At 44.1% G+C, this 26,536-nt stretch overlaps 1 protein-coding gene across 5 annotated transcripts in view; it reads left to right on the top strand.

Annotated features, from left to right (window-relative positions):
* The window catches only part of ASTN1 (astrotactin 1), a 326,486-nt gene that overhangs the window by 286,846 nt on the left and 13,104 nt on the right, over positions 1–26,536 (top strand). For all 5 annotated transcript variants that reach the window (XM_061634180.1, XM_061634179.1, XM_061634183.1 and 2 more), the window contains 3 exons: positions 13,841–14,109; positions 14,994–15,127; positions 22,963–23,114. In XM_061634180.1, the coding sequence (XP_061490164.1) occupies positions 13,841–14,109; positions 14,994–15,127; positions 22,963–23,114 (555 nt within the window). The remainder of the gene's footprint in view (positions 1–13,840; positions 14,110–14,993; positions 15,128–22,962; positions 23,115–26,536) is intronic.

Raw genomic sequence — 26,536 nt, 5'->3', positions numbered from 1 at the left:
TGGGATCCCCTTTCTTTGGAATTGGGATGTATATGGAACGCTTCCAGTCTGTGGGCCATTGTTTAGTTTTCCATATTTCTTGACAGATTTTACTCAACATTTGGACAGATTCAGTCTCAGTAGCTTGTAGCAACTCTATTGATATGCCATCTGTTCCCTGGTGTTTTGCTTCTTCTAAGTATTTTAAGAGCAGCTTTCACCTCACATTCTAACATTTCTGGTTCTTCATCATACGGGTTCCTCCGTGAATGAATCTGTCATCCTTGCTTCTCTTTCATAGAGTTCTTCAGTGTATTGCTTCCATCTTCCTTTTATTTCATCTCGGCCAGTCACTGTTGATTATTCAACATCCCTACACTTGCTTTAAATTTCCCTTTAATTTCTCTAATCTTTTGGAATATGGCTCTACAATAAGCTCAAATAACAGAAACAAGATGTGCTGTGCTGATCTTGTTTTAGCAGGGAGGAAGCAACAATATTAAAACAGTTCATATAGTTCAGATAGTCACTTTAAATATGTTTGATTTACTTTGCAATTTTAGTGAAGTTTCCTACAGTAATTCATTTTCTTTTGCTTTTGTTTCTCTGAATATGTGAAGTACAGCAACACTTTGCAACGCTAAAAAAAAGCTCCAAAAACAATTATGGAATAATAGCACTGACTGTTCTGCAGAATAGTTTCCAACGGACATAAGAAGTGTCTCAGTTTGCACAAGATAAAACAGTGGGAGGTGAAATATAGTCTAGGAAAATACTAGGTGTGCTCTATGTCTTTAATTGACCATGCCCACCTTCCTTAAGCGGAGTAATTAAAGCATAGCAGGCTGAAAGCATGGATCTTGGGCAGGCCAAGTTTGTTTTTTCCAACAGCTAGAGTCATTGCTTAATTAGGAACATATTGTAATCTGTCTGATTTTATATCAAACTGCAGTTTCAGATTCAACTGTGTATGCACCCAAAATAGTAATAGAACATAACGTCTAGTTTGAAACACAAAAGGCTGTCTTCACCATCATATGACATTGACCGATAAATAGGCTTTGAAATTAATAAAAATACATTTGACACAGATTTCTAGGATGAATAATGAGAGAAATATAATTTTCTAGGTTAGATTCTCTGTAGAAACAGTAGTAACACAGGAAAAACGTAAAGTAAGAACACGAACAAACATACAAAAAAATGTAATTATGTTGTCCTGATTGCAGGGTTTGCCATCACTGACCATATGCTCAGAGGCACATGTTACCAAATTCTTCCAAGCTACATAAGAAGTGGATTGGACTGTGAAAGACCAACCCAAATTGTGTTAGCATTTTTTACAAATTTGTAGGGCAGTCCAATATCTCAGAGAGGAGGTCAGGTCTCTTGCTCCCCTGATGCATTCACTATAGCTGCCCAATTTCCCTGCTCTTTAAAGTTTGATAGAAATATCTGTGGGCTATAGGTATGCTCTTAAACTGCAAGGTTTTTTCCCTATTAGTGTATATTATATGCATTTAAATAATTTAATTTTTATTCTGCCTTTCCACTCAAAGGAAGAAAATATACTCTTTCTTTCACTTACTGAGGGTGGGGGCAAAGTTACAGACACAACATAACGTTTTCGCCATGAGCAGCAAAATACTTAAAACAAGTTCAGGGGTTATTAAGTGGAGCTGCTAAAAATGCTATTTGTTAATGGGCATGGATCTTACATATTTGACTTTAAAGGGGCATGGCTTTCAAGTATTTTATTTTTAGCAATTCTATGTGTATTCTGGTCTCACGCCCTCCCTCCCCCCCATGATCTCAGGGCAGTATATCTCAGGTTGTGCCACTGTATCCTTACGACAGACCTATGAGATACATTAAGAAAGCTCTGGCCCAAAGACATACAGTTTTAGCTTCATATGTGTGGGAGGATTTGAATCTAGGACCCACTGGTCCATGTTTAACATCCTATCTCATGGATCACACTAGCTTTTTAAGGCCAGATAGAAAAGTTGGTGGTTTCACACGCAAACCCACCACCCAAAAGATCTACATCATGGCATGCAAGAACTACATATCAGTATTGCATCTTGGGCTGCCAAGATTAGGCCCCTTTCATCCCAGTCTGCCTAGATAGGTAATTGGGGGATGAATGAAAGCTGAATTTATTATGGGCACTTACTACACACACATCTGGGTATCCCACCCCTCAGCCTAGTATAGAAACACTTTTAGCCTCATTAGAAAACTTTGCTAGATCTGCTTTCCAGTATTTTCCCTGAAAACTAGACAACTCTTCAAAGACCTCTCCACCACGATTTAGCTATTAGATTTTTCCAGGGGTATTTATTCCACAGATATTGGAGCAAGAGACAAGAACTAGCCAGCTCCAAAAGGGGAGCAGTGGGCAGTGTTGGGAGATATTTCTGAATGGCCCAGCAAGCGGTCGGGAAGCAGAGCGGCAAATGGGAATAGTAATACAAACTTCACACATGCAACACTGAAGTTGACGAGACACCATCCTAGCTTCAGTCGCAGCCATTGCCGCCAGCAGGAACAGTTGGCATTAAAATTAGAATAGAACCCAATTAAAAGATAACAAGCGAACATAAGAGAACATATGCTTGGGATAGCAAGAATCTAAGTGTTTAAAAAAACACGACCTCTAGCTATCACAGTGGAAGTTTAAATATTGTTTCAAAAGGCCCACAGAAGTATTTCAAAGCAGATATATCTGGCTTCTGGAGACTATTCTGACCTTGGCCAGGGAATTTGTATTAATGAGGAAGTCAGGTCAACAGGGTGCTTTGTGTAAAGGATCTTAGAAGATCTTGAGCAGGGAAATTAAGGTCTTGATCTAACCCAAATCCAGATTCTTCACTTGGGGGTGGGAGGGAGTGAAATCCCAATTTCTATGTTCAAAATAAATTGCACAGATGAATGAGGCTGTGTAAATAGGCTTATTTTTACCTATTATGTGCTCAGTCTGCATCCCACCTTCTGCATCTCATATGTTGGGCTTTGTATGATATGCAGTTTTGCAAGAGAAGGGCTATATGAAGAGGGGATAGTAGAGGATGACAGGCAAGTATAAGAGAGAGCCAAATATTCATACCAGGCTACAGAAATAGGGTTGGGATGCAGGCAAAGTATTGTCAGTTGAAGAATGGTGTTTGATTGCCATGGGATATTTCAGGAAGTCCTTTATCCTGTTCAGTCATTACTTGCCTGAAGGGGCAGCATGAGGACAAAGGGGGCCCCAGGGCTGTGCCTTTAGCCCTGTTCCTGTTTGATTGGGGCTCCTTCTGGCTTCCTATGTGTTCAGGGCAAACACACAGAGGTCTAGATTGTGTAGGGAGCATGCACAAATACAGCAGGCTCTCCATTACAGACATTTGCCCTGGACATGTGGAAAGCTGGGGTGCGGGGTGCCCATTTGTACTCTCATTGCCCCTTCATATTGTTATGTAAATTTGTATAAATAAGCAGAGACTGTCAATGGTCTGAGATGCGTGTGTACCAGTGTGTGAGTTTACCTAAGTGGCAGGCTTTTACCCTGCATTAGGATCACTGAGACTTAGGTAAAGGTGTCCCTACACTTGTAGTGCGAGTCGTTTCCAACTCTTAGGGTGACGTCTTGCAACATTTACTAGGCAGACCGTATATATGGGGTGGGATTGCCAGTTCCTTCCCTGGCCTTTCTTTACCCCCCAGCATATGCCGGGTACTCATTTTACCAACCACGGATGGATGGAAGGCTGAGTGGACCTCGACCCCTTTTACCGGAGATTCGACTTCCTCCTTCCGTTGGAATCGAACTCTGGCCATGAGCAGAGCTTCGGCTGCGTTACTGCCGGTTACCACTCTGCGCCACGGAGGATCTTACTGAGACTTAAGACTTAGTAAAATAAGAAAAGCTACTTTATTTATAGAAATACAGAGTAGATAGAAAGGCATACCTAGTTCTAACTAAGTAAGTTGGAGGCGCAACGCCCAGGTTTGGGAGTTGCCCCCATGGCTCAGGAGGGAGAGAGCAGAGACAAAGGTGTCTCCTCTCTCGGACAGTCAAAGGAGAGAGGGAGGGAAAGGGTGGAAGGAGGAGGGGCAGATAAGCTTCCCTAAGCATATCAGTCTAAGACGGAAGGAAGTCAGCCAGAGCATCACAGGTAAAGGTGGTCAAGCCTATCCATCTGGAGGACCCTAACTCTGTCTCCCTTCTGGAACATAAACGAAAGAACAAAACAGGAGTTGCCCCACTTCCAACACATATGTGTAATTATTATTATTATTAACTTTATTTATACCCCGCTGTTTTCCCAAATTGGAACTCACGGCGGCTTCCAGATAAAAAACAGATACAATTAAAACCTACCAAAGTTAAAAGCATATAATAAATAGACAGATATAATTAAAAAATGAACTCTGATTTAAAATAGCATTAAACTGTTTCTGATAATTAAAAACTATACTCATAAAATCAGAATAATTAAAAAATAAACAAGCAAGAACAATATAACCTCCTTTGGGGCCTATCCTTAGCCGCCTTCGGAATCAAAGGCTTGCTGAAATAAGAAAGTTTTTACCTGTCGACGAAAGGACTGCAGGGAAGAGGCCATTCTTATCTCCTTAGGGAGGGAATTCCAAAGCCTAGGGGCAGCCACCGAGAAGGCCCTATCTCGTATCCTCACTAGTTGTACCTGTGCGGATGAAGGTATTGAAAGAAGGGCCTCTCCTGAGGATCTCAGGGCCCAGGCAGGCACATAGAGGGTGATGCGGTCTGACAAATAGCCTGGACCCAAGCCGTGTAGGGCTTTATAGGTCAGCACCAGCACTTTGAATTGTGTCCGGAAACAAACTGGCAGCCAGTGGAGCTTTTTTAACAGGGGAGTTGTATGGTCCCTGTAACCAGCCCCAGTTAACATTCTGGCTGCAACACGTTGTACCAGCTGAAATTTCTGAGCAGTCTTCAGAGGCAGCCCCACGTAGTAATGACTGAATAGGGCTTCTTTTGTCAGTGGCAAGATGTCTGTTGATTTACAACATGGGGTCACCTAAGCGCAATGTCAGAGAGTGAAGACATATTCTCCCAACAGTCCCAATTATCTGGTCCCTGTGCTTAGCAAATTGCTGTCCCTATTTTGTCCCAAGTGTTGCATTTTGCAGATTCCTTTTATTCCAGATTCATCTCCCTTCTCTGACTCTCTAGAAATGAGAGCCAGTGGATAGGGGTGAGATAGGTGGGCTGACCAGCGGTCAGTGAGGGTGGCAATGAGTCACTGGCTGTGTTATCCCTGAGGTATTGGGTGTTATTAGTAGTTGGCATTAGATTTGGGCCCCGTTTTATCTTACATATAATAAAAATGCAAGAGTGTCATCACACAGCCCCATTGGAGGATTTGTAGTGCTGCCTCAGTTCTGGGGTTTGCATGAAGTCAGGGTGGGGTAGGAGGGCAAAAGAGAAGGCTGGTTGCACAACAGGAGTGACGGTGGCATGGGAGCCAGAAGGGAGGGGTGCTGACAGGGGGAAAGTGGTTGTTTAATACAACAAGAGAGGTCTGAATAATTCGCAAGGAAGGAACACTGGGGGGGTTGTTTTTAGGTTATAACAAGAAAAAATAGCAGAGGTGGGTATAACACAGAAGCTAACAGAACAGAGCCATTCTCAGCTCCCTTCCCTCTGTACTCAAATCCCTGCTCATTCTACTCAAGCCTCTACCATTGTTTATTTTTCTCTCAGCGTCTCTTAATCCTTGGTTCACTCAAACCTCTGCCGTTGTTTTAAACAGCCACTTTTTACCCATTCAGTGTCCTTTCTCACTGTAGTCAAATATCTCCCTCTTCCATTCCTCAGCTGCCTCTTGTGAGAGAGATAAAGGATGTGGAGCCCTCACATATTCCATAGTACCCTCACACAATGTATTTTACTCCAGGTACCAAGTGTTGTTTTCAACATGAAATTCCAGATTCATTGTAGTAATTTGGAGCATATATTTTATTAACAAGCAAACACCCACATATGTACAACACCCATCAAGTGAGCGTAACCTTCTCTAACTGAATAAGCTTACTCTTAAGATTTCTACTTGCCTTAAAGATACAGGAACATATATCATCATGGGGTGTGTGTGGAAAGGGGGCTGCAGAACATGAGGGAGGAGGAGGCATGGGAATGAGGGGGCCTGTGTGCAAGGGGGAGTTGACAAAAGGAGGAGTAGGGAAAGGGGTGAAGGGGAAAATGGGGTGGATGTGTGAAGGAGGACTGCAACAAAAGAGGGAGGAGGTCTGGGAATGGGAGTGGGGGGGAGATGAAGTGGGTGTACGAAAGGGGCTGCAGAATAGGGGATGCATGGAAAGTGAAAATGGTGCTGAGTAGTTGCAGTGTGTGGGAGGAGAAGCTGCAGGAGGTTACCATGGGGGTGGTCTGTGTGCAAGGGGGAGTTCCACAGAAGTAGGAGGAGGCATGGACACGGGTGAAGGTGAAAACGGGGGTGTAAAGCAGGGCTGCGGAACAGTAGAAAAGTGGCTTCAGAAATGGGGCTGGAAAGGTGAAAAAGGAGCATAACAGTTGCATGGGGTGGGAAGGGGAAGCTCAAGGGGGTTAATATGGAGGGAGTGGCAGGGGGTTGACAAATAGAGCGATTGGGGGGCGCATCATCCAGTAATTTTATTTTTGTTTTAGTACTATTTTTGCTCTATTTGCACTTGAACATGTATTCTATCATTGCACTGCTGCTTATGTGTTTTATCAATTTGGTCTCGCCTACTATTATGGCACTCCTAATAATTGCTGCTGTTAAACTACTTGTTTAGTAAAAGCTGCACAAGCACCTCTGTGTTTTTTCATCTGCAGTTAAGCGTCTTGCAGCATAGAATTGCACAAGCACGTTTGCACTTTCCTATGCATAACTACTGTTTCTTTCAGCAGCTGAGCTGTGTTTTGTTTAGCAGAATTATTAGTATGTAACACTAGTGATGACAACTGGGAGGTGCCCCAATATCAGTTGTTTCAGGAAGGGGTAGGTATGATGATGGAAGTTACATGAACCATTAAAGGCAGTAATGGGGAGCCTCTGACCTTTAGGTCAGGTGTGGCCTGCCAGGCCCCTCTTGTTATGTCCATCCCCTTGCCTCCTCCTAACATTGCTTTCCCATCTCTCTGCTATGTGTGAGACGAGGGGACAGGGGATGGAAAAGGTTGAAATGGCTGCTTTTCCAAGAAAGGGGAGCCTTTCTCAGGCCATGCCAGAAGCCCTTGGGTGGGGGAAGGTTTCCCACTCCTGATTTAAGGAGAAGGGATAGTCAGATACATAAAAGCTGCCCCCCTTTCTGATTCTGCCCCCAGCCAAGGACATCTGAGTTCCCTTGCCAAACTGTCCTCCAGCCTTGTAGTGCTGTTACAAAATGCCAGGTCAGTCTATAATAAAACCACATCCGTCTCCTGACCCTGGATGAGGGACATGAGTGGGCTAGCTGGGCGGTGTTGATATATCTCAGTTCTGTCCACCTACTTTTTTTCAGTGCAGCATTATTATGGACTGGAGGGAGGGGAAGAGGTGTCACTGTGGGCTATAAGCATGCCACCTTCCTCTCCAGGGTCGCTATATAGGCAAGTCCTAGTTTTAAATGTTAGTTTCCAGTGTTGGACACTTGGGGCACATTGGGGATTCTGTTAATGTACCAGTTATCTCATTGCCTACCTAACCTGATCTGATGGAGATGGTCTCAGAGTTGGTGTTTAGGATGCACAGGCTTACGGCTCTGGGGCACCTCAACGTCTATGCCAAAGCTGTCACATCAGAGGAAGCCCAGGAATTCCTGGCTGCCATGACAACCATGGGGCTGTTTTAACTTGTCGTTGCCCAACACAAGTGTCAGGTCACAGTGTAGACCTGATGTTAAGAACTGTGCAAGGGGGGTGGTGACATAGAAATGGGGGGGGCTTTATTTTAACTCCCTTGTCATGGTCAGATCTGCTGAAGTGTGGACTTCTAGGGGTTTTTAGTGACCATTCTCCGTGGGGATGGTAGACCTATTAGGACAGTCTGCCCATGGAGGTGGATGGATTCCTGAGAACTCTCAAGGTCTTTCCAGCTGATATGGTGATGCTCCTTTCAAAGCTTTTATCACTCTGTGGGATATAGATATCTTGGGCAGTTGACACAATTGTTTTTAAGTGCCCTCTCCCATGGAGAAGAGCCTGTAGAAATTCTGAGACAGTTGGATTTGGGAAGGTTCACCTAGCCCTTCCCCCCACCTACTTGTGCGTTCACATTCCTGGGGGTCATTTCCAAGTTGTCCTTAGTCCATAAACTACACCGGCTGCCGATTCATTTCCAGGCATGCCTTAAAAGTGCTTGTCATTATTACTCATAAAACCCTAAATTGCTTGGGACCCAGGTCCCCTTCTATCGCATAAGCTTGCCTAAACTCTGCAGGCCTTACCTGAGGCCCATTTCTGCACATCTCCCTGCTATCTCAACAGGGAGAGGTGAATGGGGAGAAGGCCTTTGTGTTGCAGTGTCCCCTCGAGAGGGTGTCCTCCCCAGAGAGGTTGCCCAGCACTGCCTTCGATGTCATTTCAGTGCCAGGCAAAGACCTTTTTCCTTTGCCTGGGCATTTTGGTATGTAATGCAAATTAGCTCTGGTTTCATCCATTCCGCAGAACATTATAGGTTTGTTTAATTGATGCTTCTGCTAATTTATTTTGTTAGTATCTTGTAAATTTACTGTTTTTCTTCTATCCTTACCCTGAGAATTTTTACTGCGAGGGAGCATATCAATTTTTAAAATCAGTCAGTCAATACAAGTTGGGCATTAATTGGGATTTGTCTCTCAGAATTGATGTTTGTGTTTTGAAATGGAAGTAATTGGTCAAACAGGACGATTGCTTTGCTCGGAATCTTAAATAGGGTCAGTCCCCTCCAAAAGCTCTTTGTTGTGACTGGGCCTCTCCTATGTGGTCTCCTTATGAAGGAGAATGCCAGTCTTGGGAAGAGAGAAGTTGAAGGTAAGGAATGAACGTACAGGCTCCTCTCAGCTGTGTCATGAGAATTCTTTGCACATTAGAGCTGGAAAAGTTGTTGGAATAGGGAGTTGATACCACAGAAAGCAGGACTGTCAACAGGATCCCCTCACCGTGGTACACTGTATGCTTATTGGGCCCTCTGCACACATACACCCCGCAGTCTGTTGGCAAGATGTTCTGCTGACATACGTATATTAACTTAGCCTAGCCTACCTCACAGGGCAGTTGCAAAGATAAGAAGGGGGAGGGAAGAAAAGCAAGATACAAATATATAGGGTGGTGTTCAACTAATGTATTCTGTCAGCATGAGGGTTTCTGTTTCTGCAATTGGACTTCCCCTCTCCCATCTCCTTGCCCCATGCCCACCCCAGCGTGCTGTGGAGGGTTGGGGGAACTCTTAGAACAGATTTAGGGGGAGTGTAGGGAAGGAGAGGGGAAGTTTCATTGCCCAAGTGGAAATCTTTGCGGTGACAGAACCGCAACATAGTGCTACATTGGTTACAATCCATAATGTCATTCATGTAAAGAAAAATAAATATGCACAAAGGCAGAAAAGGACACATTTCTGCTTTAACTGCAACATTGCATAGTCCTGGTATTTACAGCAAAATACAAAAACAAGTTTGCCAACTTTGATAAATAGCAGCAAGCAAAAAATACTTGTGCAGTATATGTCGTTTCACAACTTGGGTGTCTGAGTTACCAACTCTCAGCCTGGCATACCTCACAGGGCTGTTCTGAGGATAAAAAGAAGGAAGGTGAAGACAATGTACACAGTCTTTCGCTCCTGGGAGGAAAAGCAAGATACAAATATTTTGTGTGCAGTTTAACACAAAAAACACATTTTGCCAACCTTGGTAACAAAAAAATGTCCTTGTGTTAAAGTACAATCTATAGGGATTTTAACTTGCTGCAGCTGTAACGTGTCTGATTATTTTATGGCTGTATTTTCTGATTCATTTTTGTATTTTATATTTTTGTTTTATGGTTACTGTATATTAATAAATAACAGTCCAGTGATGACAAACAGACCAGTAGGGGCTGTGTGGGAGAGATGCAGAATCCAGGGTGTGTGTGCATTATCAGCATTTCTTCTCAGCAGGAAGCCTCATTTGTTTGACAGGAGTTACTTCTGAGTAAAATATAGCAAAGCCCGCCAGTTGTGTTTTATACTGTCAAGGCAGCACCCCTGGAGAGTGACTGCAATAATGTGGGCACAGAGGAAAGCACTTTAACAAACGTAACCCCGTCTCCTCCTCCATCCAGCATCAAGGCAGCAGCTGCTTCTGCTTTCCCTACTGCTCTAGAAGGCCCCTCTCCTGAGTCCCAGGTGGGGGTGGTCAGCATTTCTTTCTCTGATTGCTTAGCAACAGTGATTAATTGGGCTTAGCAACATTGCTAACATTAGACAGCTGCTTTCATGTTTTGCTTTTTAACTTTCTTTGTAAATGTTCAATTGACATAACTTTTTTTTAAAAAAATGAAAGCTAGGAGTGTGAAGCCCCTGCTGGTTTGGGGGTTGGTACATGCATACTTCCAGTACCCACCTGTTGGTGGTCCTGCCTTGAAGAGGTAAGGAAAGCAAGCATCCAAGAGGCTGTACAGAAGAGATTTAACAATGAGCAAGGCAAAATATTCTGTGGAACTCAATCCTGTAGACCAGGGGTGGGTAGAAAATAAACCATGGACAATTCCCAATAACACCCTTCTGGTTACTGAGATTCTTGTACATTGGGCAGGTGGACCTTAATCTGATCTAGTGACAATAGGGTTGCCAGGTTCAGGGCCTGAGACTGATCGTGTATCTTTAGGAGAATAGAAAGTCAGCCAAGTGTAAGTGTTCTTGCAACACTGTAATGGGAAAAACCACAAGGTGGAATTCTCCCTTCCCCCTCCACAGATACAGAAGACCTCTTGGAGGCTGGGCCAGGCAACCAAGAGGTCTTCTGTATCTTTACAAGTTGTGCAGGGGGAAGGGAGAATTCCACCTTGTGGTTTTTCCCATTACAGGGTTGCAAGAACACCTGCACTTGGCTGACTTTCTCTTCTCCTAAAGATACAGGATCAGTCTCAGGCCCTGAGCCTGGCAACCCTAAGTGACAAACTTATTCTGTCCTTAAGCAAGGGTCACTTGCTCATGGTCACTTAGCACAGATCAGTTATGCTTTCAGAGAGCTTTCATATACATTTTAAGCATAATGGAGGACTGTGAGGCTTCTGGGGGGGGGGGGAGAGACTTCTCAAGACTGGTCAGCCCACCCCTAGAGACTGCCAAGCAATATTTGGAGAGTGTGGGATTGTTGCTAAAGTTTCTGCCTTTTTTTCTGGCGCTGCTCTTTACATTTCTGTGAGTCAAGCTGCTGTTAATGTCAGAGGAACAGAGCCAGAAGGAAAAAAGTGACAAGAACAGTTATCCTATATATGATGCTATTTTACTGCACATGTGTGTGTGCCCAGAAGCCATCCTTTTATGTACTATTTGGTGGAGAATTGACATCATAGGAATGTCATCGTTTGTCCGTCTAGACCACACACCTGCAGCCCATGTGCTGTTGGCTCAGATACAGTGGGACATTGCTACAGCCATTGGTAACATATGCAGATCTGTCCCATTGGACGTATGATAGAGATTTCAGACCTGTCATGATCTATAACTTTATAGCACCATCTAGCGTTCGTATGATTATAGGCAGCCTTTTCTAGTTAAGTCATGACTTCTCTTCCTGGAAGGGGAATGAAGCACCACAAGCTTTATTGCAAGTAGATATAGAATTTTGGCAGTATCTGGATTGTTGTTTTGCATCATTGTTGCTCACTGTATGCAAACAGACATATAAAAAAGCACCATCTTAATAATATAGGTCCAAACCATTGTTTCATATCACTAGCACAACTGGCTTAATTGTACACATTATTCCCTTTTCAAAAGCGCTGTGTCCTCATTCCAGGTAAAGTTGGTGATGTGGATATTTTTAGACTGGCAGAGATTGCCAACTGCGCACCTCAGTACACCCGGGTTAGATGTGCGACCTGAGGAATCCCAATAAGTATTTTGGTATGCTTCCAGATATCAAGTAAAGACACAGACCACTTCTTGATCAAAAAGGGCTTTCAGACTCACACGGGCACAACAGTGTGGCAAGAATGAGAGCCTTAAGTCCCATTAAAATCAATGGCACAACTTAGTCATCATGACTTATTTGTTCTATTGATTTCAGTGGGACTCAGTTGTGATTAACAGCATCTTGGATTGAGCCTGTTCTCCTTATGCAACCCAAACTACTAAAAAACAAAAGAGCCTTGTTGCAAAGGCCCATCTAGTCCTGACAGTGGCCAATCAGATGTGCTTGGGAAGCACCTCTCTCTCTCTCTCTCTCTCTTTCTCTCTCTCTGTCTCTGTCTCTGTCTCTCTGTTCGTCCTTCCCGCAGCCAGCCACAATGGTGTGCAGCTGCTGTCACTGCTGCAAGCCGGAACATGACGGAGGAATCTGAGGGCTTGGCGGAAAGAATGAGTATGCAAGCCAAACCATAGGTACTGCATCCTGGTCTGTCCCCTTCCTGCTTTGTCACTGGGCATCTGCTGAGACATTTGCTCATCACTCCTCCTTCGAACACCCAGTGCCAGCCCCAGTGGTGTGCAGCTGCTGCCACCACCAAGAACGATGCTGTGGACTAGATGAGATCCAGTTTCACATCACTAGGCATTCTCCACCACAGATCTACCCTGTCCCCATTTGGATGACCTGAAAGGTTTGTTCCCTCATCCCTTAGGGATTATCTGTCCTGTGCCTGGATGCTTCCTAGTTCCGATCAACTTACCCCCATGGGTCAGTTTAAAAGCTGTTCTGTGACCTTTGTGATATTAACTGCTAATAATCTGGTTGTGCATCACTTTTTGCAATTGGCTTCACTGCATAATGTTCTCAATTCAAAAGCACAATTTTTCAGAGGATAATGCAGACGAGAACCATTGTTGCGTGTGTACTTGGTGCCATTGCCTTAATTGCACATCATTCCCCTTTCAAAATCTCTGCTGACCTGAATAATGGTTGCTCAGCAGCGCTCTCTCTCGCCACCCCCAATCTGACATTTTTAACTCTTCTGCCTGTTTGGGACATTTAACTGCATATTATGCAGGTTTTGCATGGGAGTGGAAAATCAAGTGTATTTGCATGAGCAAGTGTGGAATGAATCCAGACCGAGGGCTACTTGAGGAGCCTTGTGCTCTTAGAAACAGCAGTGTTCTGTGATACAATAGCCCAGTTCCACGTTTAGGCTGTGTTAAAAGAGTGATTGCATCAAGACTTGAAAAGTAACAGGATGATTCTTATCAGGACTGATGCTCCTCTTTTGCTGTGCTGTGTATAGTTTTGAATGCTGCTTTTGAAGAAGGAGGTTAAAAAGTAAGAAATTATTCCACAGGAATTTTCGAGGTTTATAACAGTTCTGGAAGGCAAGTCATTACAGGGAAAGCAGAAAGAGTTGGACATGCCAGTCTGTATAGGGGGAAAAAGATTAAAGGAAAACTGATTTGCATTTTTAAACATTGGAGAAGAATATCAGAAAAGCTGGGGTTAGAGAATTCCCAATACCAACCCTAAACTACAATTCCTAGGATTCTTTGGGAAAAGCTGTAATAGCATTTATATTAAAAACAAAACAAATGAGATAAGCTTGTAATATAGATATGCCCTAAACTGAAATCCACACCTGGTTCCTGCAAATGGTTATAATCCATGGGTACAGTTTCTTTGATTGAAGTTTTGTGTCTCTAAGGCACTACAGTGAAAATTAGGTCATTACTCCCCTATTTCTTATTTTATCCAATTGTGCTTCTTGCAGGCAACTCCCCCTCAGATGAGTCTGAGGAGCGTGAGCGAGATCCCAGGGTCCTTACTTTTCCAGAGTACATAGCCAGCTTGTCAGAATCAGGGACCAAGCGCATGGCAGCTGGCGTGCGCATGGAGTGTCAAAGCAGAGGCCGCTGCCCATCATCCTGTCCTTTATGTCATGTGACCTCTAGCCCAGACACTCTGGCTGAACCCATCCTCCTAGATGTCACCAAAGCAGCACCCATTTATGAGTTGGTCACCAACAATCAGACTCAGAAGGTGAGTGGATTGATATTGGTGGAAGGTGTGATTTTGCCACTAGTGGTTGCAAATAGAAGTGAACATTCTTAAGTGGGTACAGGCTTCTCTCTGACTTCTCCTTTGGAGTTCAAGTTTTCATATAAACAGGATTTTTTGTAGGGGGAAGAGGGGGTGGGAAAATATAAGGTGACATTTGCACATTTCTTTCTTAAGCCATACTGGCTAGGAACAGAATTGAAACAGGATGACTGAATTCAGCATAGTGATGCTTATGAATTTCTCCCCACCTGAATTTCTCCCAAGATTTTGGGGTTTTGTGTTACCTGATTTTACGTACAGAGCAGGACTGATATGTTAATGGCTTGCCATTCTTCCATTTTTTAATTCAAGACTTTGTTTTGACTGATGCACATGTGCAGATTTGCTGGTTCTTTTAATCTATTCATGCATAGTGCTGAGCCAAACCATGGCCCAGTGTGAACGAGCAAGCTGTAGCCAAGCTTTCTGCATGCCTGAGCTCTCCTGCCTCATGCAGTTACCATTGCAAGCCCTGAATGCCCACATAGGCCTATTGTCACACAGCCAAATCTGATAGACTGTGTTTCATTATCACGAAGTCAAATCGGAGTGAGGGCAGTGCTTCATGGTCTTAGGGGGAAAATGACACCAAGCAGCAGTGTAGAGTATGGTCACTGCCAGCAGCAACCCCCCCAAGCAAACATTTCCCTCCTGTTTGCAGCCCCCACCAAAAAAAAATTACCAAAAGGGGTCCCCTGCTATGGGTAGGATGGCAAAGGTGGGCGAGGGGCAATTTCAAATCAGCCCTTGCTGAGGACCTTCTTTTGTGCTCCTGAAGATCCTTCTGTGCTTTTTCTCATTCTCGTTCTCTTTTTGTTTCTCAGCTGTTGCAGGAGGCCACCATGAGTTCCCTGTGGTGCTCAGGCAGTGGGGATGTCATCGAGGACTGGTGTCGGTGCGACTCAAGTGCCTTCGGTGCTGACGGACTTCCGGCCTGTGCACCCCTCCCACGCCCTGTGTATGTCCCCTACTATAAGCCTGCAGAATTAAGATTTTGCTAAATGTTGTTTGGGAGATGTGGCCTCATTTGGCATTTATCATTATGGCAAATCTTCTTCCAGCACCAGAAATAAAGTGGAAAATAATGGCTGAAAACTGAGGATCTAGCCCAGGAAACAGTGCTTCCTCTCCTGAGTCTCTTTGTCAGAGCCCTGACAGTGGCAGTGATTGTTTTTAATGAAAAAAGAAGTACCGGGATTGAAAACTGAATTTGATCAGACTTTTCCTTTTCCTATCTGGTATCAGGGAGAATGTACCCTTTGCCTGGCCTCCATGCCCACATCTCCCAAGAAAAAGTAACACCTGACAATTCCCATAATGCATCCTGGGTCTCAGAGTGTGCCCACAACGTGATTGGGAGTGAGGGAGGAGAGAGAGAAGGATGCTGTCTTCATCTATATTCAGGAACTCCCTGAATCTGCTGTCCATTGCTAAATTTCAAACAATGACAGGTCAAGGGACCGTTTCCATTGTTACTGCAATAGCCTGTCTGTTTTAAAAAGGCTGGTGTATACTCTGTGCCACAGATATGCAGCCTGCCGTGGGATGGCACAAATGTGGCACAGGCAACACTAGGCTGTTGTGTTCCTGCACAGAGGGAGGAAGGCCTTTGGGCCTGGCCATGTCCGCCTGCTGCTGCAGTGTTGAGCCTCTGCCTGCTGCACCGGCCTTTGCCCTGTAATTAATTCATGTTCCTCATTTATTTAATTTTAAAGTGATTTACAAAAATAAAGATGCAGAACACAATACAAACCTTTAAAACCAGTAAAAACACACTAAGGTGATTACAAATCAGAACCATAATTTTGACTTCTTATTTTGAGGCTCTTATTTTGAGACCCATACACCAGCGGCTCAGGGTCTAAAGGTGCCACATAGTTTCCACGTGTTGAGAGACACCCAGTCCTCAGGACCATCACAGGCTTCACAGTGAATTTAATAATTCCTAATGTTCAGGTGTTTACAGTCTTTTTTGTGCCCTTGGATGTGTCTGTGCATGGGAACTACATTCCCCACAATGCCAGGGGCCCACACATGCCCAGTAGCATCTCTGGAAAATGGAAATGGACTGCCTTCAACTCATGGTGACCCTATGAATAGGGTTTTCATGGTAAGCGGTATTCAGAGGTGGTTCACCATCGTCTTCCTCTGAGGTTGAGAGGCAGTGACTGGCCCAAGGTCACCCAGTGAGCTTCATGGCTGTGTGGGGATTCGAACCCTGGTCTCCCAGGTAGTAGTCCAGCACTCTAACCACTACGCCACACTGGCTTTCTAGAGCAGCCTTTCCCAATCTGTGTGCCTCCAGATGGTGTTGGACCACAACTCCCATCAGCCTCAGCCAGCATTGCCAATGGTCAGGAAAGATGGCAATTGTGGTCCAACAACATCTGGAGGCACACTGGTTGGGAAAGGCTGCTCTAGAGCCTCAAAATAGTCTGCAGCCTGACTGTAAGGATTAAGTTTTTCTTTCTACTTCCTGTGATGTTACAGTGGTCTTAGGGCTGACCCTACCATTAATGAGAGAGAAGTGTCATGCCATCCCATTCACAAAAGTGCACTGCCTTGTCCATAAGTCTTGACATACAGGCCTGGTGCCAGCGAGTGTCCAGGTAGGGCCCTGGCCAAGGGTCCCTGTGGCCCAGAGGAGGGCCCCTAATGGGCCCCTCCTTAGAGTGGGAGGATGGAGCTCCTGCTTTGTGGTCTTTGGTTGCGTTGGGTCACAGAATGGGAGCTCCCAGGCATGCCCCTGATACAAGTGGAGGGGGCTTAAATCACCCCCCTGGTCAAACGACCTGTTGCAGTAGCATAACAGTGTGTCACAGCCTGTGTGCTACACATACCTGCTGTCACCTAGATGATGGTGGGGGTGTCCCTAAGGGATTGATGCCTCCACCGCCATCTTGGGTGATGGGTGATGCAGCAGGTGGGTGGGGTCGGTGGATCTATTTAAGCCCCACACCGCCTACATCAGGAGGGGGGCGTTCGGTTGTATGGTGCTGTGGGCCTGGGTCAGGCTGATGACCAAGAGCCCAGTCGTACCTGGTGCTGGTCCTGTTGACATAGATTTCACTGTGCACTATTTCAGTGGGTGCTCCTAATTTACCTGTTTATTGGCCATTCATCCTGATTTGTTTGCAGGGAGATTAGACAATGTTGGCTATTTAATGAGCATTCACTCTGATTTGTTTGTGTGGAGGTTAGATTATGTTGTGTCAAAGCAGGTGTTGTTCCACACTTTCCTCTTTATTTTCCCATCACTTATCACAAATAGTCATATCTTTTGGGGAAGTGGGTTTGTTGCACAAGAGCTTCAAATCAACTTTAATCATGCAACCTGAACTGCTAGTATATGATTGAATCTTGCCCAAAAATAAAGACAGTCTGGAAGTGTCCAGTACCTTCACTGTTTAGAAACTCACTAAAGAAAAAAGAAAAAGAAAGCTGAATTGATCAGAATACAAGATCATTCTGCAAGATCCTTGCATATCAGAATGCAAACCTAAGTTAAAGAAAGCATTATTAAAAGCTCAAGTAATTACTGTGAACTAGAAACAGATATCTAAATATTGCAGATGCCAAACTAGTGCAGACAATCTAAAATTAGGACTCCCCATTTCCGCCTGCTCCTTCTGCTATTGTCACAGTTGGTTTTTTATAGCCTTCTACCATTCTTGCCAAATGGCAAACAGAATTAAATTGCACTGAATCTATACAAGGAAAGTAGTTTTCTCCTTATTCACTCTCACTGCACCACTTAGAAGCCTCTTATCATGTCTCTTTTCCCAGCTGTCCCAGAACTCAGAAGAACTTTCAGCACTTGCTATTTCCAGGAGAATGCCAAAACTTCACTTGACCCTGGGTCCAGAATTCCTAGGGCAGGACTGGGCATGTAATGAGGCAGTGCAAGGAAGGATTCAGGAGCAGACCTGGAGCACTAGTAGGGGGAGCAGGGCAGATCAGGATTACTGAGCTGAGACCAGGAAGGTTTAGCAGCCTAGCATCAGCTAAGTATGTCCTCCTCCTCCTCCTCCTCAATCCACCCTTCACCCAGAGGTCCCAGGTTACAACAATTTGAAATACAACAATTTAAAGCAATGTACAATCACTACATCAAAACATAGGGTGGGTCCTCAGAATATACATCTCAGGTGTCAAAGGTCAGGCTAAAGAGGTGCATCCTCATGCATTTGCCAAAAACTGTAGCATGAAGTTGCCAGGCTCACCTCTGAGGGGAGGGAATTATAACTTAGGGGCTGCCACAGAGAATGTCCTGTCCCGCCTTCCCCCCGGAGCTTCTGAGGCCAGTAGAACAACCAAGAGGGTCCCTTCCGCTGGTCTTAACACCTGAGAGGATCTGTAGGGGGTCTTTCAGATATTTGAGACATAGATTGTGTAGAGCTTTAAACACTTACATAAGCACCTTGAATTGGACCCAGAAATAAACTGACAAGCAATGCAACCGTTATGAAACGGGGTTATATGAGGTCTAAATGGAACCTCGGGCAGTAATTTTGTTGCTGCATTTTGGACCTGATGAAGTTTCCAAGTTATTTTCAAGGGCAGCACCATGTAGAGCATATTGCAATAATCCAGTTACCAGAGCATGGAGGACAGTAGCCAAGTCATTTTTGTCTAAAATGGGCCATACCTGGCAAACCAGCCAGAGCTGGAAATAGTTAGGTCACTTCAGCCTCCAGTGACAATGTTGGATCCAGGAATATCCCAAAGCGGTGGACATGTTCCTTCCAGGGGAGTGCAACCCCATCCACAACAGCCCATGTCCCCACCTCCCAGACTTGAGAACTCTGGACACAGAACACCTCTGCTTTTCAGGATTCAGCTTCAATTTATTGGCCCACATCCAGCCCATCACTGCCTCCAAGCATCGGTATAACATCCCAACCACCTCTCTCAATGGAGATGGAACAAAGAGACAGAGCTGGGTGTCATCTGCATATTGATGACATCTCACTTCAAATCTCCTGATGGCAACTCCCAGTGGCTTCATATAGATATTAAATAGCATGGGGGACAAGGTGAAACCCTGTGAAACACCATAGGATAGCTCCCATGGTGCAGTAGCCTCCCATAACTACTTTCTGGATGTGGCTCTGGAGGTAGGAGCAGAACCACTGGAGCACAGGGCCCCAACCCCCACCTCCCTGAGATGCTCCAGAAGGATGCCGTGGTCAACAGTATTGAAAGCTGCAAAGAGATCAAGGAAAGCAAGCAGGGCTGCACTCCATCCCTCTCCCCACAGATGTCATCAGTCAGGGCAACCAAGGCAGTTTCAGTGTCATGGCCAGGCCTGAAGCCAGATTGGAATGGATCCAAGTAATCAATCATTTATTATGGTCAATGACCAGCACTATAGATCCAAGTAATCAGTTTCCTCCAAGCATACCTGAAGCTGGATCACCACCACCCTCTTGAACACCTTGTCCAAAAAAGGGATATTGGCCACTGGGCAATAGCTGTTTAACATCTCTGGATACGAGGATGTCTTTTTAAGGAGGGGACATACCACTGCCTTCTTCAAGGCAGGTGATACTTCCCCCTTCTCCAGTGAAGCATTAATCACTCCCTGGACCCGCCCAGTCAACCCCCTATAATTAGTTCTAAGAAACCAAAATGGCAAGGTCAAGGGGGCAATTCAGGTGCAATTCTTCAAGCAGCTTGTCCACATCTTCAGGCTACAATAATTGAAACTAATCTAGAACAGATGGATCAGATAGTGCTCTGGACACCTCAATTGGACTCATTCAATTCTGTTTAAATCTGAATGATTTTGTCCCTAAAATGCCTCACACCTCAGAGCCACACTCTCTTGACAAAAGCTCATTCATCACTAGGAAAAAGCTGCTTACTCTGTTGTCTCACAGGAGGCCTCTTTATGACATGTCCCAAATCTGCCAGTCAGGCAGCACTATGGGCCAGCTACTCGTGAATAATATTTGGCCACCTTAAACTCACCAAATTAATAAATCCAATCAGCAGCAACTAGCCTATTGGCCCCCATAAGAATGGCATGAACAAGCGGGTTTTTTAACAGGATTGTAAAAGGCTCCTGCAGAACCTCCCTACTGTAAAGCCTTTCTGGGAAGAGAATTCCACAGAAAAAGCATTGCCACAGGAAAGGGCCTGCTCCCTTGTGATTATTGATGTAGCCTCCGATGGGAAAGGTAGAGCTGTGTAAACCCTGTTCCTATGTTTGTATAGCAGTTTCTATTTTTCTGATCCATGGTCTCGGAAATTCTGAACCATGTATTAAATTTCTTGCCGTTAGGAGACAAAGATGCAAATCCTCCTCCCCCCTTGTGTTTGTTACTCACCAGAATACCAGAGAGTGCCCTGTTCATTCCATTAATGGCACCGGCCCCATGAGGGCTTCAGCGCTACTGAATTAGCAGAACACATCATTACTTGAGCATCATCTGCCAGTCTGGTAAATGTAGTGAAGTGATGGCAGACTGGGGGCTGTCAGAATGGCACTGGGTCAAAGAAGGATTTTAGTCCTCTTCATGTCCCCATTGATATCGTCAGGAAAGTGACAGGGCCTAGGGGCCTCATCAGTTTAGAATGGACCCTTGGAGGATCAATTCGGAAATAGGGAAATCTGCCTGTCACTAGTGATGAGAGTCCTGACCCCAAAGTTTGCAAACAATAACTTTTGGCTTGAATTGGAGAGGGGATGGGAGGTCACCATAATGAGAGTACTATGAAAGGTGAAAATTCTTTTAAAAGTTTGATGGGGCTTACCATCTATAGCAGTAGTAGTAGTAGTAGTAGTAGTAGTAGTAGTAGTAGTAGTAGTAGTAGTAGTAGTAGTAGTAGTAGCAGCAGCAGCTTAGTTTAAAAAAAATGATTTTAGTAGTCACCAGTAATAGTTGCAGAGCTCTTCTCACACCTCATATTGGCAACTGCTGGCTACTTGGAGGTACCTTTCTTCTGGTCTGTTCTAAGGGGGAAATTGAAGCCATACAGGATACTGTGTTATACTCAGCTTGTTGGGTCATGAGCTGATGTGACCCAATGTGCAGCAGCTATGAAAAGGACAAATTCTGTGCTAGAAATCTTTAGGAAAAGAATAGAAAACAAAACGGCCGATACCACAGTGCTGTTTTACATACCTGTAGTGCAACCACATTTGAAATACCATGTACAGTTCTGGTTGCCTCATCTCAGAACATATATTGTAGAGTAGGACAAGGTTCAGAAAAGGGCATCCAAAATTGTCAGGGGGATGGAGAAACTGCCCTATGAGGAAAGGTTGCAGCATTTGTAGCTTTTTAGTTTAAAGAAAAGGCAAGTAAGAGGTGACACAATAGAAGTTTATAAAATGATGCATGCTATGGAGAAAGTGGTTAGACAAAAACTTTTCTCCCACTAGAACTTGTGGACATCCAGTGAAGCTGAATATTGGAAAATTCAGAACTGACAAAAGAAAGTCCTTCTTCACGCAGCTCATAGATAAACTAATTCATGTCAGCAAGAGGCAGTGTTGGCCACCACCTTGGATGGCTTTGAAAAAGGATGACAAATATGTGGGAGATAAGGCTATCAATGGCTATGCTCTGCCCCACGGTCGGAGGCAGTCTGCTTCTGAATACCAGTTGCTGGAATCCGCAGGACGGGAGAGTGCTCTTGTGTTCAGGTCCTGATCGTGGGTTTCCCATGGGCATTTGGTTGGTCACTGTAAGAAGAGGATGCTGGACTAGATGGGCCATTGGCCTGATCCAGCAGGCTCTTCTTACGTTCTTATGTTCTTAATCATGTAAAATGTATCTGTATTCCCTGAGAGAAGGCAGAAGCAAAGAAGCTCAGGCCAGGCAACTTGTACCATCAGCTCCTGATGATCAGTCGGCCTATTGAACTTATATTTTGTATCATTTGTTTGCTTGCTTAATTTTTTTATTTTGCATCTATAAGAGAAAGAAAGAGAAGATAAAAACATTGCCACCTGACATTAACAAGAAGAATATTCCATCAATCCTAACTTAACCATATTGATCAATATCAGTACTCCATATGTCCAAATAGATATCTAAATGAGATTCATGATTTTAAGCCATGCATTCAAATGTAGAAAGGGTAGTGAGATCTTCAGACCATTGAGTAGTAGTGCATGGAGAATGTTTGTCCTTCCAGCCTTGCAATATGTCTCTTTGGTACCATAAGGGCTTGCAGAATCCACTTTTGTTGTCTTCTACCATGTGTTTATTTGAAACAATCTTGGGTGCCTTGGCAAAAAAGTGGTATAGCAATGCAATAAATCAATAATCATTTTTAGCCATTCTGTTACATGAAAGTTCTTTTTTAAACACTCATGAGACATTCAGGTGGTGCCTGCAGTTAGGAATGAAGACAAAGATCTTTTAAGTACATATTATACATATGTGGAAAGAGTGATAGAGATATTAATACCGTAATTACTGTTATTTACCATAGTATGTATATTGCCTTTTAACACTGTATTAATCATGAAAAGCAAAAGTTCAAAATGTATAAGGCAATAGGCAGTCCAACCCAACCTGCCATCTCCTACTCTGGGGGTATGTGTCTGTATTAGATTGGACTGGGGCTAGAACCACCTAGTGAGATAAATAGTGCTAGAAATTATACACAGCCTTTAAGAAGGGATGTGGCTACCTTGGTCTTTCCATGTCCAGTGCTTTGCTCGCTGAAAATCAGTGCACAAAATCCATTTCTTAATCTTTCCCACATGCAACTCTGCAAGGGGCCTGTCAAGAGTTACCTGTTGCCTGACCTTTGTTTTTGTATTCCACTCTGCAGGATGAGGTTGTCCACTGTTCATGAACCCAGCAGCTCCTTGGTGGTGCTGGAGTGGGAGCATTCAGAACCCCCAATTGGGGTACAGATCATTGATTACCTCATCCGTCAGGAGAAGGTCACTGATCGCTTGGACCATTCTAAGGTGGAAACTGGTGAGTGCAGTTGATTCTATAATTATTAAAAATGTATTTAATTAATTAATTAATTTTACAAATTTCTAAACTGCCCAAATGGTTTCCAGGGCAATGTACATAAGAATCAAGTGTCAATACAATATCATACAATATTTTACAGAAATAAATAAGGAAAAACAAATCCGAAATCACAGTCTTACCAAAACAGTTGATTCCAGTTTAGACATAAAATAAAATTTTATCCATAATAACAGATGAAGAGCTTTGCTGGATCAGACCAAAGGAGCTTAAAAAGCTGGAGCTGAGCCCAATAATAGTCTCCCAGCCATGATCTGCCGCGTCTGTAAGTATACTGCTTCTGACAGTGAAGGTAGAGCATAGCTTGTCATGGCTATAGCTTTATTATACAGCCACGAGAGTGGCTGTATACTATAGCCAGCGTGGATTTTTCACATTCCTCAATGTTAAATTGAAAATACCCCCCATGCCATTCTGATGCTTCCCATAAGCTCATTTCAAAACAAAACCTTACAAAACTTATAGTCCTGAACTCATAAACACTTCCTTAACAACCCTCTACATTTTCATAGAGATACACAAAACAGTCAGAGAGAATTGAGAGTTCAGAGTCTAAAAAGAGAGAGAGAAAAACCTCAGACCCCTTTTGGACTTTTTTCTCTCAGAGTTCTCATAATTTGTTGAAATTCATTAAAAATCAGCCATGATCATAGAGTACCTGTAATCCTATTACTGACCTTGCCCCATACTCTAACTTTCATCTTCTGCAGTTTAAAAGTTAAAAAACTGCCTGGCTGATTTTTAATTAATTTAATAAATTTTGGCTGGAACTCGATGATAGTGTCAGGCATACTCAGTAAGAACGGTCAGTGTTCTAAAAGCCAGACTCCCAGCTGCTGGGCTTGGCTAATCAGGGGGCCACGCCCACACCAGACTTTGATTTCACTTGAGACAGTCCTGGCTTCCCCCAGAGAATCCTGGGAAGTGTAGTTTGTGAAGGGTGCTAAGAGGAGACTCCTATTCCACTGACAGAGCTCCAGTGGACTCACTGGTTTAACAGTCAGCCACTCTGATTGAAGCTCTGTGGGGAGAACAGGGCATCTCCTAGCAACTCTCAGCACCCTTCACTAACTACACTTCCTAAGATTCTTTGGGAGAAGCCATGACTGTCCAAAGTGAAATAAAGGCCTGGTGTGGATGTGGCCAGGGACAGCTTTGGTTTAAATTTGGGTGGGAGGCTACATGTGCCTGCTGTAGAATAAAAAGGTGGGGGAAACCCTGAAAAGCAATGATACTGTTCACAATGCTTTCCTTTTGGAAAGGAAAGGGGCTTCCCCTCTGCCCAGTGCCCACCCACCCAATATTGTCCCCTCCTCCTACTCTCCCTGCCCCTCCCCCAGCTCAGTGTTGGACTAGGACCTGGGAGACCAGGGTTCGAATCCGCACACAGCCATGAAGCTCACTGGGTGGCCTTGGGCCAGTCACTGCCTCTCAGCCTCAGAGGAAGGCAATGGTAAAACCACCTCTGAATGCCATTTACCATGAAAACCCTATTCATAGGGTCACCATAAGTTGGGGTTGACTTGAAGGCAGTCCATTTCCATTTTCAAACATGATTGCACAGAAATAAATCCCATTGAACTCAAAAAGTATGCAAATGATCAAATCCACCCTCCCTTCTCCTCCCTCCTATCCCTTCCCTCTTGCCCCTTCCCTCTCCCTTCCTTTGCCCCTCCCTGCCCCTCCCTTCCAATCCCCTCCTTCCCCTTCCTCCCCCTCCCCTTCCTCCTCCCCATTGTCAGTTTTGCCTATCTTAAGCATGATTGCACAGGAGTAAATACTATAAGCATGCAAATGATCAAACCTGCCCTCCCCCTTTCTTTGCCCCCCCAATCTGCTTCTTCCCCCTCCCCCTCCTCCTCCCCCATGGTCAGTTTTACCTATCCTAACCATCATTGCATAGGAGTAAATCCCATTGAACTCAATAAGCATGAAAACTATCAGACTTGCCTTTCCCCTCCTTCCCCTCTCCTCTCCCTTCCCCCTCCCCTCCTTTCTTTCTCCTCCCCTGCCCACTCCAGCCTAGCTCAGAGGCACATGTTACCAAATTCTTCCAAGCTACACAGGAAGTGGATTGGACTGTGAAAGACCAACCCAAATTGTGTTGGTATTTTGCCAGATTTGTTGGGCAGTACAATATCTCAGAGAGGAGGTCAGGTCTGCTGCTCCCCTGGTGCATTCACTATACTGTAGCTGCCCAATTTCCCTGCTTTTTAAAGTTTGATAGAAATATCTGTTGGCTATAGGTACGTTCTTAAACTGCAAGGTTTTTTTGCCTATTAGTGAATCATCCATTAATTTGTGCAAACCTCCTTTTAAAGCTATCCAAGTTGGTAGCCTTTGCAACATTTTGTGATAGCAGATCCACTTTCAAAATCCAGTTTAAAAAATACTGTTATGAACACATGGACTCATTATATAGAACTTTTGTGTTTATTCCCAGACATATCTGCTAGGGCTTAGTCAAATGTCACCATCCACATTCACCAGAGCCATGGTTTCCCATAATGTTGGGGCAGGGGGACTTCCAGGGTAGGGGAAAAGAAAGACAATGGGCTTTTGGGCAGGGGACAGTTTCTTTAAGGCAATCTGAGGGCTTTTAAAAGTATATTTTTCTTTCCTTTTATACTTTAAAAGGCAAGCTGTGGCTTCAGTGTGCCTCAGTATCAGCCTGGCTGTTTCACGCTTGACAATGGGGTCCCCAAATGCCTGGGAATGAAGCAAATATGATATACTATCATTACCAAAGTGTCAGGACATATTATGGGAAGGGGGGAAGGGCTGCATCCATATTAATCACCACATTCTGCACTCCAAAAAAAATGATCATACTTATTTGGGTTCCTGCAACATTACCTTCTTTTTGCCCAAACAATTATACTCACATTTTGAGTTGTCATTAAAATTGTATTTAAAACAAAATTCAAGGAGAGTTTGAGGTTCCTTCTCATGTAAAACATGAAGAAACCAAAACATCTGATAAAATATGCAGAATTTTTCAGGGCAAGTGGGGGGATGCCCAGTAATCCCTTAGGTTATCATCAGATGCCACCCTATATCAACATTTGAAATTAATTGGGAGGTTCTGCCTCTTGTGAAAAATCTGGTACATTTTGAAGGCTCTTGTTTTGTTTCTATGTTCATTTCAAAGTGATAGTCTTTTCAAACAATTTGGGACAGGGTTATCTTAAGGACAGCCTCCTTCTATGTGAGCCAGCCTACATGTGTCAATCAACACAGGAGGTTCTGCCCCTCTGCTCTCTAATGTGTGACATAGGATAGGATCTTCTTGGTGGTGACACCCAGAGTATGAAATTTGCTGCCCTATGAAACTTTTCTGGTCTCTTCTTTGTAACCTTTCT

Source organism: Rhineura floridana, chromosome 6, assembly GCF_030035675.1.
Source record: "Rhineura floridana isolate rRhiFlo1 chromosome 6, rRhiFlo1.hap2, whole genome shotgun sequence".
Taxonomy (NCBI): Eukaryota; Metazoa; Chordata; class Lepidosauria; order Squamata; family Rhineuridae; genus Rhineura; species Rhineura floridana.
Note: the sequence above shows the minus strand (reverse complement) of the source record. Positions and strands in the feature narration are given on the sequence as shown.